Source organism: Vipera berus (genome assembly GCF_964194415.1).
Source record: "Vipera berus genome assembly, chromosome: 1".
NCBI lineage: Eukaryota > Metazoa > Chordata > Lepidosauria > Squamata > Viperidae > Vipera > Vipera berus.
Genome location: NC_138202.1, coordinates 250216134 through 250234800, shown reverse-complemented (window position 1 = coordinate 250234800; position 18667 = coordinate 250216134). Strand labels below are relative to the sequence as shown.

The following is an 18667-nucleotide window of genomic DNA, read 5'->3' as shown; positions in this document are numbered from 1 at the left end:
TCATTAAATTACAGACATCTGGCTTTCAACTCAAAGCAGCTATACAAGTATTATTCACAAAATGACATTTATGCCACATTAATTCTTACAAATTTATGGCATGGATTCATTGCAAATTTTACTGTGTTACAGTTAATCCAGTATTTCCATTTTGAAATGTACTATAAAGGACAGATACATTTTTCTCCCAAAATAATATGCATGCAACAAATGAGGCATTCTAATTTTTTGTGGCTCCACTGGGGAAAGATAAATGTTACAATAATCTGGTTGTCAAGCAGTTCTAAACAATGTTATGCATCCTAGCAGGAGGTAGCCCAACAGAAGCAGCAGGAACCATACAGGTGTAATGCTTTCCCATTAATAGATAACTTAAGTAAAATATTCCTTTGCTAAATCTAAGGATAGAACTAGATGTGTAGCTGTTACTGAGTAGTATTCCCAGTGGAGCAATTAAGTACAAGCAAAAGTCTAATAAACCAGATAGCTGGGATTCTGACAAACTTCTCTCTTGATACTGCTTTTCTTCCTGCTGCATTATTGAACAACTTTTTTTTCTTGATCTCACATGTAAATCAATATAGGCGCCTGACATTCAAACCATAAGCAACTAAAAGAAAAAAATCAAGTATTTAATAGGACACTCTGATTTCACAAAAATGGTGATGGGAAAAAAAACTGCATTTCCACAAAATGCAACAAAGGGATGCAACCTATAAGACATTGAATACATCTATGGTTATTCAGCAAGTTTTAGAGAAATTTAAGCATGTGTCATGAAATTAAGCATGGATTTTGTCAACAGAGTTAAATTCCATTTAACCTATGTTCTCATTGTTTTTATGAAGATGTAACAACAACAATCCTGTCTCCTTAAGATTAGAGCAAATAGGGTTGTTTTATTTCTCAAAATGAATAATATTTGTATAATTGGTCTCTCAGATCACTACTTTATCTAAGAATCAAATATGAATGCAACACAGCTGTCTACTTTGCTTTCACGGTAGCTAGTGGCAGCATAAAAAACATTACAGACTTGAAAAGCTGGAAGCTGAGATTGATCACTTCAAATGTCTCAAGATGCAGCAGAATAACTCATGTCCCTAGTTTTGTCCAGAATCTGATCTCTTTTATTCCAAGTTCAGAACACTTCAGAGCAAAATGTGGTGTTTCATGGTTTTGCAGGTTCTGACTACAAATATTTGAAACATTAAAAACAGTCCTCAGATCACCATAATTCCACTATTTCTACTTTCTATCATAGACTGCAATTAGCCTAAGAAAAGGCTGGAGAAGCTGAGGAACAGTGACTAATTTTCCAGTTCCCCTATTAATAAAACATTTTTAAAACATACTTTTAAACATGACATGCAATTGTTGTTTTTTTTAAAAGAGAGTGAACTGAGGTAATAAATAAAACCTATATTCTTATCCCAACATTGATAGGTATACAGTATAGGTTACTGAGTATATATATTTTATGGGGGGGAAACGTAAATTTAGGCCTCAGACTCTCAGGAATATCATATAACTTAATTGCTCCAATTGCTCTTATATTAATCTTTCAAAATACAGTTTGCTGCAAGTCACAGTATATGTAATTAAGATGACCCCCAGGCTCTGAAGGCTCATTAATATAGCTTTCCTTGCTAATTGCTTTTACCTATCATCAGATATAGTTACCTAGTTTCATCTTATACTGTTGTAAATCAGATTTTCCCTCTTTTTATTTTAACATTTACTTTGGTAGCTACATATCATTTATAAAACAAGGTATTTTGCAGGCTGAAAAATGTTAGAATAGTAGTAATAGTAGTAATTACATGACAAATTTACAATGAGCAGAATTTTGACAAATACCGTTGATTGTTTAGCAAAAGAGATTAATTTCTTTTGTAAGTAGTAAGAAATATAGTATATTGCAGGGAATAAATGTCTATATCTAACATGCCTCCGAAAAATAAAATAATCATCCTCATTATCCTTTTTATGCTAGGTAATAGAGGGAAAAGGAAATAGAATATATGTAACATTCTGAAAAACCCACAATCCCTATTCCCAAGAATTATTCAGTTCAGTATATAGACTGTGACTTGTAGATTAATTGTAGTTATAAATAAGCATTTCAAAGGTACAGTGTTAGGATGAATAGCAACAAAAACTCCATCTAGTTTATATTGACTCTAATATTTATAAAATATTATTCTTCCTGATGTAATAGATTTAAGTTCCAACATGCAGGATAGGAGTCTAAAGGAATGCCCAGTTCCCACAAAATTGATAAAATTTGCTAAAGAAGCAATTTACTAAATACTAAAAATTAATACCTGTTTTTCACCAAGCATATTATAAATTAATGTTAACCTCTGTTGAAAATTATTAATATATTTATTCAGATCTCTTGATGAAGACAATTTGGAATAGTTTTGAGTATAGTTTCAAATATTATTAAACTATTTTGACTGCCTTAAATTCTATGGTGGTAATTACTTAACAAATTTACAATGAGCATAATTACTTTTGTTATATCAGCCTTGCATTCTGCTATGACTAGAAGCACACATCACATTAACTCATCATGGATTATAGCTAAAACATTATGGTCCACACATATAAATCCAAAACCAAGTTAACCCATTATGGCTTTGAAAATCTAATAATGGAAAGAATGTCCAAAAACTTAGACATGTGAAGCTAAGACTCATACTTTAACAGATACATCCCAAAACTACTTACATATCATAGTTCATTGTATAATCTTTATGCTGGATGCCAAGCTATTTCCTATGTGTTTTCTTTCTAACATACCATGTTCAAATGATTGGCTTGGTCATTGAAAAGCTTTATTCACTGGATGATTCTGAGGAGGACACATAAGATTCTGACAAGGTGGATATGCAGGCAGAAAGCCATTTTTGGGGGTAGATAATTTCTGGATCTACCTCCAAACATAAAGGAGAGAATTTGAGAGCCACTACATAATGCATCAGATGGGAACCAACTTGAGAGACAAATAGAGTCTCTCAACATGTACCCTATTTCAACTGATCAGATGGAGAGGCCTCTCTCTCTCTCTCTCTCTCTCTCTCTTACACACACACACACAGAGAGAGAGAGAGAGAGAGAGAGAGAGAGAGAGAGAGAGAGAGAGAGAGAGAGAGAGAGAGAGAGAGAGAGAGAGAGAGAGAGAGAGAGAGAGAGAGAGAGAGAGAGAACAAAGTAACTTATTCAGCTGTGGCTTCATTTTTACACCACACGGTGTAAAAGGTAAAAATAGCCAATGAGAGAAAAGGGAATCACACTAAATACAATGGTGATTACAGCCTCCATTTCTGGTGGTAAATACATTGCATAACTTTTTTGAAGGACATAATTGTCCATCTTTAATGAAAATTGACTCTCCCATTAAAAACTCTTCTTTCTTGAGTGAGGCAGCTGATCTGTTCATTAAAAAAAGAATGTAATGTACATTTGAGTTGGTTTCTTTCCATATGTCCAGAAGTCACAATTTGATGCCAACAAACACCTGGCTATGTGACATTAAACTAATTGGCACTAGCTAGATGCACACCCATTAGATCAGGGGTGTCAAACTCAATTTCATTGAGGGCCGCATCAGCATTGCGGTTGCCCACAGGGGGCCGGGGTGGGTGTGGCCTGGGTGGGCATGGCCTACTGGGTGGGCGTGGCTAAAATGTGTATGGCCTACTGGGTGGGTATGGCCAGCTCTACATTGTTCGCATCAAGGGTGCCTATGGGGGGCTGGGCAGGAGTGGGACAGATCTGAGGGTCTCTGGCAGAAGGAGGGTCTCTGGGCCAGGGCCAAGGCAGTGGGGACCGTTCCCTCACTGTTTCCAGGATGGCTTCGCGGGCCACATGAAACCACTTTGCGGGCCGGAACTGGCCCCCGGGCCTTGTGTTTGACATGTCTGCATTAGATGGATTTTTATGCTAATGGTTTATATATATATATATATATAATCAGCCATTGGTATCATTAAGATAAATCAGTTTCCCAGGTGATAGGAAATAGAAACAACTTTCTTGCTATCATATGTTTCAATTAAGTGGATGCACACAGTAATAATAATTTATATTTACAAGCATTGTTCTGAATTTATTTTATATAAACAGTATTTGAAGTGACAGTGTACTTGCAATAGATACCACTCAGTGATTGACAGTAAAAGGCTGACCTTTGATACTGTGATGAATAATTCCACTTACAAAACACATTATGAGTTCCTAAATGACCTTGTGTAAATAAAGAATGCTTTCTAAAACCTACTGAGCAAATAATCTAGAGATAGAATTGTGACCCTTTTGATTTTCTTTAGCATTTATGAAGTTTTAATGTTGCACTGCAGCATTTTCTCTCTCTGAATTCTACGTGAGGCAGACCAGTTCACAATTATATTGCTATGTGGAGTGCAAGATTTAGTCAGATAAGAAGGACTGATGTTACTCAGGAGTCCCTAAGCCACATGCTCCTTCCTTGCTGTGACAACAGGGAGTCTTGGAAAACATTAATCTATCCCATTTTAAAGAACTTCTGTGGTAGAAAATAAAGTGGTTATTTTTACTGCTATCTGACCAGGAGTCTTGATGTTTCAGGTTCCTAATTTTATACCACTATTATATCTGTCCCAACAATTTTTTATTTTATTTTTAATTCCATTTATATCCCGCCCTTCTCCGAAGACTCAGGGCGGCTTACAAGCTTAGCAGTAGCCTTCATTCTATGTATATGCCTGCTTGTTAGGGCTTTCACACACACCCCAAGCGGCATTATTACAAAGTCAGCTTATTGCCCCCAACAATCTGGGTCCTCATTTTACCTACCTCAGAAGGATGGAAGGCTGAGTCAACCTTGAGCCTGGTGGGATGCGAACCTGCACTAATTGCAGGCAGCTGGTGTTACTTAAGTAGGCATCAGCCCACTGCTCCACCAAGGCTGTACAACAATGACTGAAAATTAGTGCTACTCTTGGCAATTGCCACTGGTATTTAAGTTATTATTACCATATTAATTATATTGTTAAAATTTTATTATATTTTATGCCTACTTTTTAATCTTCTCAACAATTTTAGGAGTGTATCTCTATATGGTGTTATCTGGTCTAAGATTGTAATAAAGCTTTGTTGTTGTTCTACTTATCTTTTATACAAATTCAACAAACTGAAATTTAAAGTTTTCAGCCAACTGAAGATGTGCCTGAAATGGCCTTGTAAGAGGCAAATTATGTAGACAATCACAAAGGGTTCAGTAGTCATACAACCAAATCCCAATACTTTAACAAGCTGAGAAGTGATTTGCATAAGAAATTACATATAAAATATCAATAGGACTGAACTGGAATTTGACTTTTTTTAAAAAAGGTAGCTAGTTTTTTTTTATTTCATGTGTTCTGGAACCATATGTTTATTTGTGCATTTACATGCACTTATATTTTCTAGAATTTCAAGGTAGCTGACATGGAGTCTCCTTTATTTTAATGTGCATTTATGAATGCTTATCTAAGTGTTGTGTGTGTGTGTGTGTGTGTGTGTGTGTGTGTATTGTTGTTGTTAGCTCTGAAGTCGTGTCCAACCCATCACAACCCCATGGACAATGTTCCTCCAGGCCTTCCTGTCCTCTACCATCTTCTGGAGTCCATTTAGGCTCATGCCTACTGCTTCAGTGACTCCATCCAGCCACCTCATTCTCTGTCGTCCCCTTCTTCTCTTGCCCTCAATCTTTCCCAGCATTAGGCTCTTCTCCAGTGAGTCCTTCCTTCTCATTAGGTGGCCAAAGTATTTGAGTTTCAACTTCAGGATCTGGCCTTCTAAAAAGCAGTCAGGGTTGATCTCCTCTACGACTGACCGGTTTGATCGCCTTGCAGTCCAAGGGACTCGCAGGAGTCTTCTCCAGCACCATAGTTCAAAGGCCTCAATTCTTTGGCGCTCAGCCTTTCTTATGGTCCAACTTTCACTGCCATACATTGCAACTAGGAAGACCATAGCCTTGACTATACGCACTTTTGTTGACAGGGTGATGTCTCTGCTTTTTAGTGTGCTGTCTAGATTTGCCATGGCTTTCCTCCCCAGGAGCAAGCATCTTTTAATTTCTTGGCTACAGTCCCCATCTGCGGTGATCTTGGAGCCCAGGAAAATAAAATCTGTCACTACCTCCATTTCTTCCCCATCTATTTGCCAGGAATTGAAAAGGCCGGATGCCATGATCTTGGTTTTCTTAATGTTCAATTTCAACCCAACTTTTGCACTCTCCTTCTTCACCTGCAACACGAGGCTCTTTAGTTCTTCTTCACTTTCTGCCATTAGAGTGGTATCATCTGCATATCTTAGGTTGTTGATATTTCTCCCGGCAATCTTAATTCCAACTTTTGATTCCTCTAGCCCTGCCTTTCTCATGATGTGCTCTGCATATAAGTTAAATAGGCAGGGCGACAGTATGCAGCCTTGCCGGACTCCTTTCCCAATTTTGAACCAATCAGTGGTTCTGTGTCCAGTTCTCACTGTTGCTTCTTGACCCGCATATAGGTTTCTCAAGAGACAAATAAGATGGTCTGGTACTCCCATCTCTTTAAGAACTTGCCACAGTTTGTTGTGATCCACACAATCAAATGCTTTAGCATAGTCAATGAAGCAGAAGTAGATGTTTTTCTGGAACTCCCTAGCTTTCTCCATGATCCAGTGTATGTTGGCAATTTGATCTCTAGTTCTTCTGCCTCTTCGAAATCCTCCCTGTACTTCTGGTAGTTCTCGATCCACATATTGCTGGAGTCTAGCTTGTAGGATTTTAAGCATAACTTAACTAGCATATGAAATGAGTGCAATGGTGCAATAGTTTGAACATTCTTTGGCACTGCCTTTCTTTGGAATTGGAATGTAAACTGATCTTTTCCAATCCTGTGGCCACTGTTGAGTTTTCCAAATTTGCTGGCAAATTGAGTGTAGCACTTTTACTGCATCATCTTTTAAGATTTTGAATAGCTCAGCTAGAATACTGTCACCTCCACTAGCTTTGTTGTTGCTCAGTTTTTCTAAGGCCCTCAGTTTTTCTAAGGCCCTCTGCCAGGAAACAAAAGCACTCCAAAAGGAACGGGTGACCAGGTTTATTTCTTCCACAAATCAAACCGCGGTAAAGTCAGCATTGAGGCACCTAGCCTCAACGCTCTTTTATCATGTTACCACACCCTAACCCCACCCCTTCAAAGCAAACCGGCATCCGCCCGCCTCCCCATAAATGCCCCACCCATCACCATGCTTAGCTACCACCCATCGTGTGCACTGCTGCAGCCCGCCAAGCCCCCTCCCAGGTGAGTTCTGTCCTTCCGCTCCCTCACGCGCCCCAGTCCGTGCTGGCGTTGCAGCTGTTAATCTCCCCCCGAGCCCTTCCACGCGCCCAGTGACAGAGGGTGGCAAAACGGGCACAGCCACACCCCCCTCCACAGTTTGCTGGGGCGAGTCCAACTGTCCGCTTGGTTCAGCCCGTTGCTGCCCGGGCACCATCCGCAGTTTAGAGTCCAGCCGCCGAGGAGTCGAAGGGTCTTGGGCAAACGTCAGTGCCAGACCAGTAGGCGCCCGGCGCCGGCCCCACTGACAGGGCGAGCGCGCGCCCGCCGACCGTCTGGGAGCGGGCGCACCGATCAGCTGAGCGCCGGCCAGCTGCTCGGCGGGATTGCAGCGACGCGCTCCGCAGCGTCCGGGCGAAGCCAGTTGCTCGGCGGGATTGCAGCGACGCGCTCCGCGGCGTCCGGGCGAAGCCACGCGCTCCAAGCGAGCGTCCGGGGGACGGGGAAGGTGCTGTCCGGGAGCGGGCACACTGATCAGCTGGGCACCGGCCAGCTGCTCGGCGGGGCTGCGGCGGCGCGCTCCGCGAAATCCCAGCGAAGGTACGGGGTCCGGTCTGGAGAGAGCGGGCGCGCTGATCAGCTGGGAGCCGGCCAGCTGCTCAGCGGGGCTGCGGCGGCACGCTCCGCGCAGTCCAGACGAAGCCACGCCCACCATCCGAGAGTCCGGGGCTCGAGGGAGGCAATGTCGAGGCCCGAGCGGACGGGAGGCCGGCGGGGCTTGACACTTCACTTCACATTCTAGGATGTCTGGCCCAAGGTCAGTGACCACCGCATCGTGGTTATCAGGGACGTTAAACTCATTCTTGTATAGTTCTTCTGTGTAATTTTTCCACCTCTTCTTAATCTCTTCTGCCTCTGTTAGGTCCCTGTGATTTTGGTCCTTTATCATGCCCATTTTTGCATTAAACGTTCCCTTCATCTTGTTCTGTACAAGCCTGCTACTGGCCCTGCAGAAAAGGCAGGGACAACCCCTTTTACAAGAAGGCAAGAGGCTGGAACTAAGCCTGCCAAATTTATGGATACAAAAGCAAACAGAACAAGACACGAACCATGAAACAGGAGCTATTCAAGTGGTTGCCTTCAGCAAACCAGCCCTCCCACGCATTCCCCTTTTATACAGTTCAGGGCGTGGCTTCTCTCTGCCTCTCCTTCTGAGGTGCCCCATTGCCTTCCTCTGTTTACTCCTGATTGACTGCCTCCTGTGTCGGGCGTCCTTGAACAGGGCCAGCTGTGGGTCATCTTCATCCACGCTGTCAGGCTCACACAGCTGGGTCTGCGTCGTGACCAGGTGGGAGGGGCCTGGCTGAGGGCTCTCATCAGCAAGCTCTCCAACCCCCTCAGCAAGCTCTTCAACACCCCCGTCCTCCTCTGAGTCGTCCAACCCAACTGCCGAACCCACAGGCTGACCCTGAATCACAACACATCTCTCCAATTTTCTTGAAGAGATCTCTGGTCCTCCCTATTCTATTGTTTTCTTCTATTTCTTTGCACTGTTCATTTAAGAAGGCATTCTTATCTGTTCTAGCTATTTTCTGGAATTCTGCATTCAGTTGGGCGTATCTTTGTTTTTCTCCCTTGCCTTTTGCTTCCCTCCTTTCCTCAGCTATTTGCAAAGCTTCCTCAGACAGCCATTTTGCTTTCTTGCATTTCTTTTTCTTTGGGATGGTTTTAGTTGCTACCTCTTGTACAATGTTGCGAACCTCTGTCTATAGTTGTTCAGGCACTCTGTCTATCAGATCTAATTCCTTAAATCTATTTGTCACCTCTACTGTATATTCAACCGGGATATGATTTAATTCATACCTGAGTGGTCTAGTGCTTTTCCCTACTTTCTTCAGTTTAAGTCTAAACTTTGCAATGAGAAGCTCATAGTCTGAGCCACAGTCAGCTCCTGGTCTTGTTTTTACTGACTGTATAGAGCTTCTCCATATTTGGCTGCAGAGCACATAGTCAACCTGACTTCTGTGTTGACCATGTGGTGATGTCCATGTGTAGAGCCGTCTCTTAGGTTGTTGGAAAAGAGTGTTTGCTATCACCATCGTATTCTCTTGACAAAATTCTATCAGCCTGTGCCCTGCTTCATTTTGTACTCCAAGGCCAAACTTGCCTTTTATTCCAGTTATCTTTTGGCTTCCTACTTTAGCATTCCAATCCCCCATGATAAGGACATCATTTTTTGGTGTTAGTTCTATAAGGTGCTGTAGGGCTTCATAGAACCAGTCAATTTCATCCTCTTCAGCACCGGTGGTTGGGGCATAGACTTGGACTATTGTGATATTGAATGGTTTGCCTTGGATTCGAACTGAGATCATTCTGTCATTTTGGGGATTTTGTCCCAGTATTGCTTTTCCTACTCTTTAATTGACTATGAAGGCTACTCCATTTCTTCTGAGGGATTCTTGCCCGCAGTAGTATACCTGATGGTTATCTGAATTAAATTCACCCATTCCTGTCCATTTTAGTTTGCTGATTCCTAAGATGTCGATGTTCAGTCTTGTCATCACTTGTTTGGCCACGTCCAGCTTGTCTTGATTCATGAATCTTACATTCCAGGTTCCTATGGAGAAAAAATCTTTACAGCATTTTGCCTTTTGGTACTGTCCATAGGGTTTTCATGGCAAAGATACTGGAGTGGGTTGCCATTTCCTTCTCCAGTGGATCACGTTTTGTCAGAACTCTCTGCTATGACCTGTCTGTCTTGGGTGGCCCTGCATGGCATAGCTCATAGCTTCATTGAATTACACAAGCCCCTTCGCCACAACAAGGCAGTAATACATGAAGGGGATATCAGGAGCAACTAGGGAGAAGAAAAGCTGAATCCTACAATAGGAAAGCATAAGTGCAAGAACAAGATAGAGAAGGGGAGCTTGGATCCTGATCTTGAGGGTTACAGAAGAGATGGCCTGTTTTGATGGATAAGAACACCAGAAAGAGAGAGAATGAAAAAGCAGAAAATTTTGGGGACATGGAAGAGAAGAGGCAGAGAACAGGACAGCAAGGATGTGAGTAGTAGAGTGAGATGTGAAATGGGAAGAGAAGAAAGATTTTTGAGAGAATGCTGTCTCAACCACTATAGAAAAGAATGAAAAAATGCTTTAGTTGTTTCTAGATTCTATCTAGATTTGGCATTTAGTCTACAAACCATGTCTGTCTAGGAGGTACAGACATGGTCTTCTTAGGCAGCCTCAGAAATGGAGCACCAGGGATAGGTTTACAGGAGCCACAAAGACAGAAAGATCAATATTCCTTAGAACTGACCAGTTGTTGAGAAATAAAATATTATTTTATATGTGAAACTAGATTTTGGATCTTACAAATATTGCCAATTCTTTCTTTAAAGTTCACTTTCTGAAAGCTATTTTTAGTTTCACAGAAAATGCTTCATTGAAGGTTTTACAGAAATCTCTTCTACTGAATAAGTAACTTCATTTTTAACATAAATCCTTTCTCGTTATAATATATAACGAGAATATAGCTAAACAATATGGCAATATCTTTGATTTCTGTGTTAATAATGATGCAGTACTTCATATTTTCTAAGTATCATATTAACATTGGCTAATTAATCTCTAAGGCATGCTGTGAGGAAAACTGGAGAACAATTTGTACAATAGTTTGTGGAACAAAGACATGTATTTAAGAAATTACTTAAATTCCATCAAACTTTCAATACTCAAGAGCAGAATTATAACAGGATCTCTCACAAGTGTAGTAATGATGGCCTTTTTTTACTCATATACAACCATGAGAATTCACTCTAGACAGGAGTATTTTCTTTCTTCTTTTGTAATGGAAAATGTTTAAATGTTAGACTGCTTATAGAGGTATACAAAAAGCTACTATTTTTTTTACATCCATTAAAAATTATATGGTAAATATAACCTGTTAATTATATGGCAATTACACCTATTATATGACAAACAGGTTGTCTAAAGTCAGGGATGAATTAAGGAGTCTTTTTTTTCATTCAAAAGTATATGAACTGAATGGTCGAAAGTTTTTTGTTCTTTCTAGCAAAATAAAGATATAAGTAAAAAAAGTGTTATTAATGATATTTGTGACATACCTTTATTGACCAATTCTCAAACTACAATTTTCATACACATGGCTCTGTAGGTTGTCTTGTACACATGGCCCAAATGTGCCACCCTGCCCCATTCAGAAAAACTGATCTCTATGTTTCCTATAAGCCCTTGTAACATTTATGAGACATTCATTTGTCTCATAAACTTTTGCTTCTTCTCACTGAGAACTCCATCCAAAATAATCAAGGTATCACTAAGCTCTTTAGGTCATGAAATTATCCTCATTTATAAAGTCATCCTCTCTGTTTTGAAAAGCATGCTTTATATTTATAGATTGGTTGAAGTGGTAAAGCTTCAGATATGGAGCCTAGCAAGACTCTTAAAGACCTAGTTTTTCCATCAGGGCTGGGATCCTGGTGCTGTGTGCAAGCCCATTAACTGACTATGTTGTCTACAATGATTGTTAGTAATATTGTGGTTGTTTAGCTACTATTTCTGTTCAGCTACTATTTCTGTTATTTATAATTTTGTTTATTGTTTTTATTTAAGATAAGATAACCGTCATTGTCATTTTTTCCTGCACACATCAAAAATGAAATTTAGTTGCCCACTCTCAAAGTGGAACACATACAAGACACACACCTAACCATACTATATGCACATATGTATGGACCCACATCTCTACATACACATAACAAATAAATATTAAATACTGTCCATCTTGAATATATAACAGAAGGAGGAAGGTTGAGAGTTCACAAGGTTAATGCTGTATGGAATGAAACTATGGCTGAATCTGGATGTGCTGCTGCGGATACCATGAAGCCTCCTCCCAGAAGGTAACAAGGAAAACAAGTTGTGAAGAGGATGTGTGGTGTCCCAGATAATCTTATGGACCCTGCTCAAGCAACGCTTCTGTACTGTGTCCTGGATGGAGGAGAGGGAACTGCCAATGATCTTTTCAGCCCAGATTCATGTACTTGAGATGGTTGTCTATATCAATGTAATAAATGAAAGATCCCTTCCTTCTACTAAGTCTCCTACTCAGCACCTTTTATACTGGGAAAGGTAATCTTTCAACCAAATACCACATGTGAACACCAAAGTCCTTTGTTGTGTGTCTCCTAAGCCTTTTTGGATCACAGAACGGGCTACTTAAAATAATCAGAATGGCCTACTTAAAATAATCATTCATTCATTAAAAACAGTTAAGAATGCAATTAAACAAGTTTAATTTTAGTCTTAGAGAGCATTTAAACATTGGGTTACTATTCATCTAACTCCTTCCTCCAGAGAGAAAAGAACAGGAGAGGAGCTTATGATGGGTATAGAGTAGACCATATAACTAACTGGCATACAATCCATGAAGGCTCTCTTTTTTCTATCCTATCCATTCCCTTCCATCATCATCAGATTTTATTTATTTAATTATAGGCTTATAATTGACCTATAAAGCCCTAAATGGCATGGGTCCGGATTATCTTAGGGAGCACCTGCTGCCAGCATCAATTTCCCATCATCCTGTGCGTTCCCACAGGGAGGGCCTCCTTAGGGTGCCGCCGGTCAGTGAGTGCCAGTGGGTGATCCCCAGGGGAAGGGCGTTCTCTGTGGGTGCACCTGCCCTATGGAATGATCTGCCTGTGGATCTCCGGACTGCCCCTGACCTTTGTTCGTTTCGCCAGGACCTAAAAACCTGGTTATTTGATTTATCTGGCCTGGACTGAGGGGTTTTAAATTTTAAATTTTTTAACTTTTTGGGCTATTAATTGTTATTTAATTTTATTTTAACTCTATTTTAACTTATATTGTTTCTAACTTTGCCCTGTAAACTGCCCTGAGTCCTTTGGGAATAGGGCGGTATATAAAACCAATAAATAAATAAATAAATAAATAAATAAATAAATAAATAAATAAATAAATAAATAAATAAATAAATAATTTATGGATCATTTCCTCTCTTGGAGCATCACACATGGAGTCTGATCTACCAATTTTGTTTTTACATGTAAAATATAACTATAGAAGCATTTCTCAATACAAGAACAACCTACAGCTGTGTGTAAAAAGGAACCCACAATATGGAACATTCCATACTGCATGCCACAGCAAAAACAATTGTAATATTTGTGCCACTGCAAAAATAAACTCTCTATAGCTAAGAGAAAGACCTAATAAGACTTCCTTGAAAAGTTTTGCCTTCCACCACTGGCACCTTACTTGAGTACAAAACGCAAAACATTCATTATTTTGTAGCTGAATAGACAGGCTCCGGTGATAGCTCCTAGGAACCAATTAAAGGGGTTAACTGAGCCATGAGGCTCCATAAATGAATCCAATTCCTTTTTTCTTTATTTCCGACTAAAGCTCTGACATAAAGCCAGGAGAGAAATGCATAAGCTCTGCGAACTTATATAGTGACAAATGACTGTATTACCACTACCAATAATGGGGTCTTTCCTTTTCCAGACACAGGGAAGTTCAATGAGCTTCCTATTGTCTTGTATTATTATGACAAAAGAGAACATGAGATGTCTTAGCAATATAAGCATAGTGTATTTTTTTAAAAATGGAAGCAGTCCAGGGCTAGCAACAACTCTTTATTTTGTAAGCAAATTCTGACTTTTCCTTGGCTCTTTTTTTTTCCAAGCACAAATGTTTAATTATAAATATTTCAACCCCAGAATAAAAGGATGCAGTCAAGTTTGTAGTGGCTGAAATTCTCCAAAAAAGGGCATGGTATTAATCAGGATTCTGATAATTAGACAATTGGTCAAAAGGTTCTTATGTTGAAATGACAGAATTAATGTTCAGGCCTTAGCTGGCCTTTAGGATTGTGGAAAGTTCCACAAGAAACTACAAGCCTGTGGGTTAAACATGTGATCGAAACCATGGAAGGCATACATGAGTATTTTTTTATAACTTCTATAGCTTATCTACTGCATGCTGACTTCCTCTAATGTACTGTAACTAAGTACAAATAAGAAATCTATATACAATTGCTTCAAACTACATTCGGGGTTCTTTTTATGGGAGGACCCACATTTCTTAGGCTGAATAAGCGTGTTCATTAATCAAAAGAGATCTGGACTCTGAGTTGCCAGGGCATAGTCTCTGACTATCCATTTAGGCTTGACATCAACTCAGGAATGGCATTATAAATGTTGTATTTGGCAGCACAGTCTTCTTTCTAGCCGTCCTATAGAGCTGCAATACGCATAAAGCTTATCAACCCAACATCAAACCAGAAGCATAAATATAGAGAACCTTTTAATATAGTTGATTTTATCATTAGCATGGGAGCTCCAAACTTCCATGATGTGTGGCTGGGGCGCATGGCTCTGTTAGGCACATAGCCTCACCAACCTGTTCAAGTCATTTGTTGGAGTATTAATGTGGACAGTTATACTTTACTTTTCAGATGCAGGAACTGAGATAAAATCCAGAACTGAAGCATAAAGGAGGACATAATCTTAATGAGCAATTAGACAGTCAAAGATACCCAAGAGGAAAATAAGAAATAATATCAAATATTTGACAAGTGTAGGTTAATTGGTGTTCATACCGTCATAAATCCATCCAGCAAACCCGAATCAGGTTTTGGAGGAGCTTGCAACCGTTCCATGGACCACTTTTCAATTATGGACACCACCTGACTATTTTCTGTATTTAGAATCCTAAAACCAGTCATGTTTACTCCACTATACCGATAAGGCTCCACATCAAGAGCAAAGAGGTCCTAAAGAAAAGGAGAAATTTTTTTAGATATTTTTATCTAAATATTTAAATATTTTTAGATATTTCATCCATACATAATCTCTCTGTTTCCAAACATTTTTCTTCTGTCATATATAACAATGATAACAAAACAATACATCTAACCATTTGTGTGCTTTCTGAAGCGTTTGACAACCATATGCGACAGCAATACAGCCATGAATTAAATTATTTGATAATAATGCCCAATGAACATCACAAACATGTGATGCTTCTAGCATGTTTTTACTTATCCACTAAGTCAGGGGTCCCCAACCTATGGGCTGCAGCCCACTACCAGACCATGGCCTCTTGGCCAGCAGGTCGCAGAAATGGCTGGCTGGTGCGCATGTGTTTGCGTTCATACTCCCCCCACTCTCACTAGCGCCTGCGGCCCTGTTTTCATGTGCAGGTGCGAATGGGGCCACTAGTGCCAGGCAGGTCCACATGGCCAATTCACACATGCACAAATGGGCCGCTAGCACCAGGCCAGTGTGCATGGACCATTTGTGCATGCACAAATGAGGCTGCTAGTGCTGTGCCAATACACACAATGCCATATGCTTGCACGTGTGCGCGCCAATTTGGAAGCTGCTCTCCTTCCCTCCAGGCCATGAGCCCAGAAAGGTTGGAGACCTCTGCACTAAGTCATAACAAAACTCCATAGCTATTAACATAAGCATTTATAGACTGTCAGGAAAAGTCACTGAGCCACATCCTTTGCTGTTTGTGAACAATACATAAGTCTTCATTACACAAAGGTTGTATAACAATTCTGCTCTAATAAATCTTTTACAATGTTTGGTTGTAATTTATATGTTAAGAAATAAAAGGAAGTTCCTAATCCAAACACACTCAAACCTGTAAATGCATGTGTTACTTATTTACATACACAGGCCAAGTAGGTGATGAAATTTGTGACATGCCACAAATTCCATTTCTTATGAACTTATGTGCAGTATTATACAAGTATCAAAAGGTGAAGTTTATGATGGAACATCTACATATTTTGTCACTTCAGTGTCATCATTACTAACTTCAGGCTTGTATAAATTTATAATATTTCTCTCCTGCTCCCATTAAAAGTCTCCTTAAGAAAAATAACAGAAAGTTTAGATAGTTTGCTATGCATAATATGGAAGATAGTAGTAAATATAAACACATCTTCCAGAAGTCATATTCAAAGCTACACTATGTTGGAATACTAGCACAAAATGCAATTATGGCAGTGTAACATGCACAAGCCACTCTCATTTTCCTGCACTATTGACCCCAAAACATGAAAGCAAACAATCATGCAGAAAAGTTTTGGCGTGATTGAACAGAATCAATATTATGAAGAAAAGAATAAACAAGAAAAGCCTTTCCAGAATAAGGATTGCTAAAGAGCCATTAAGATGAAAAGAATCTACTATTTTTCTCTACTCTTTATCTTTTCCTAGATTTGTCTCTCAAATCACCAAGGCAGACTTGGGCAACAAGGGGGAAGGGACTCTGATTTTCAATATTTCCATTTCTTGACAAATAGATAATGTTTAATTTCATAGACTATTTTTTTTTTCATCTAGGGGACATCTAGGGGTAATCTAGGTCTGTTTTCAATAATCCGATTCTTTCCAGGGTAATTAAGAATATTACTCCATGACTTCTGGTGAAGATGGCCAACTAAACGATGTGCCCAGGGAAAGATCATGGAAAGTTTTCACCTGACTGTTGCTTTTTCAATTTACCAACAGAAGAAACTGGCATTCCTTTAATTTATATGACTCTCCTGGGTTAGGGAAAGTCCTAGACTCATCACACAAGATCCTCCATATAGCAAAGATCTGCAAGTAGGTTCAGGAGCTGTACTTCAAAGCAGCCTGCATACCAACAGCTGCCCCCCCCCCCTGAGGCTGCAATCAGTATGTTGTTGAAGAAGCAGATATTTTGGAATTTATTTTTCAAATGGACAGTAAGTTGTGCTTTTCATTTCTTAATAATTTTAAGGACTATTAATCTTTATTAAACTAATAGAGGCTATATTTAGCCACAGCCTGTTATTCCTTTTTGAGGATCTGTGCCATTCTGGGGATTTCTTCATTGTTAAACAATGAGAAGACTGCTAAGGCAAGCTAAATAAGAAAGTGTGGAGTATCTTCTTTTAAAAAAATGATGGAGAAATATAAGGGTAGAAAGTTATGGTTCTAGTTTATTATTTTTAGTCATTTGTAGCTTGGTCTGCTTTGCTATGAGTGGCTAAAACTTTCCGATTTTTATGATCTCTGATTGGCCAGCAATTCTTTAGTGACTCACAAAAAAGCTCCTCTTTGACTAAAGAGTAAGAAGATGGAGGAGCAAACTATTAGAGATGTATTTGAAAAATTCTTAAATAAAATCCAACAATTCATAGACCAGCTAAATGTCTATGGAGATTCTCAATCATCCAAGTCATAGTTGTCCCAAAGGTGCTTTTTCAAAAGGCAACTGAACTTTCTTGCTTTTCTTTGAAGACTCTCACTTCTCATCCAAGAAGCTTCCTCAGCTCTGAAGACCACAGGAACCATTTCAGTTTCAGTTTGAGATGCAAACAACACAGACTCATCCCCATAGCCTGTTCAATAGTGAAGGCACCCAGGGCAGAAAACATCCTGCAGAAAGTACAGCTCCACAATAGTCCTTTCAGCAGTTCCAAGAAGGCCCCACATCCATTTGAACTACTCAGGTGACCCTGAGGACACAGACAAACCTCCAAGTGGCCTCAATGACTCTCTAAAACAAGGGTGTCAAAGTGCTGGTCGGTGGGCCGGATGGGTCATGCCAAAACCACCCCCACCCCAGCTCTGGCAATGGGGAAAAAGTCACGATACATCGCGACACGTCACGTGATGTGGCAAGTTTGACACCCCTGCTCTAAAAGAATGAAAACGACCAGTTGTCCACAAAGAATATAAATCCTTCCATTCCCCACTATCCCGTCAGAGCTGAAGAAGCTTCTTAGATGAGAAGTGAAACATCTTCAAAGGAAAACAAGAAAGTCCAGTTGCCTCTTTAAAAAGCACCTTTGGGACATAGACCAGCTATGCTCCAAGGATGTTAAAAAAAATTTACTCAAACTATTTTAGACATGCAAATATGTGTAGAAAGTTACCAAACTACCCAGGCAATTTCACAAGTAGCTGACAATGTAGAGCAGGGGTGTCAAACTCAATTTCATTGAGGGCCACATCAGCATTGCGGTTACCCTCAGGGGGCCGGGTGGGTATGGCCAGGATGGGTGTGGCCTACTGGGTGGGCGTGGCTAGAGTGGATGTGGCCTACTGGGTGGGCCTGGCCAGCTCTACATCGTTCGCATCAAGGGTGCCTATCTGAGGGTCTCTGGCAGAAGGAGGGTCTCTGGGCCAGGGCCAAGGCAGTGGGGGCCGTTCCTTCACTGTTTCCAGGATGGCTTCGCGGGCCGCATGAAACCACTTTGCGGGCCGGATCTGGCCCCCGGGCCTTGTGTTTGACATGTCTGATGTAGAGGAGTCAATTGCAGTTTTGGAATATAAACCT

General features: G+C 40.2%; 1 protein-coding gene across 1 annotated transcript in view; it reads right to left on the bottom strand.

Moving 5' to 3' along the window:
* Nucleotides 1-18667, bottom strand: part of GRIK2 (glutamate ionotropic receptor kainate type subunit 2) — a gene marked incomplete at both ends in the record, with an annotated part of 565573 nt that overhangs the window by 300553 nt on the left and 246353 nt on the right. The window contains one exon of the mRNA XM_081312641.1: nucleotides 14943-15116. Coding sequence (XP_081168767.1) covers nucleotides 14943-15116 — 174 coding nt within the window. The remainder of the gene's footprint in view (nucleotides 1-14942; nucleotides 15117-18667) is intronic.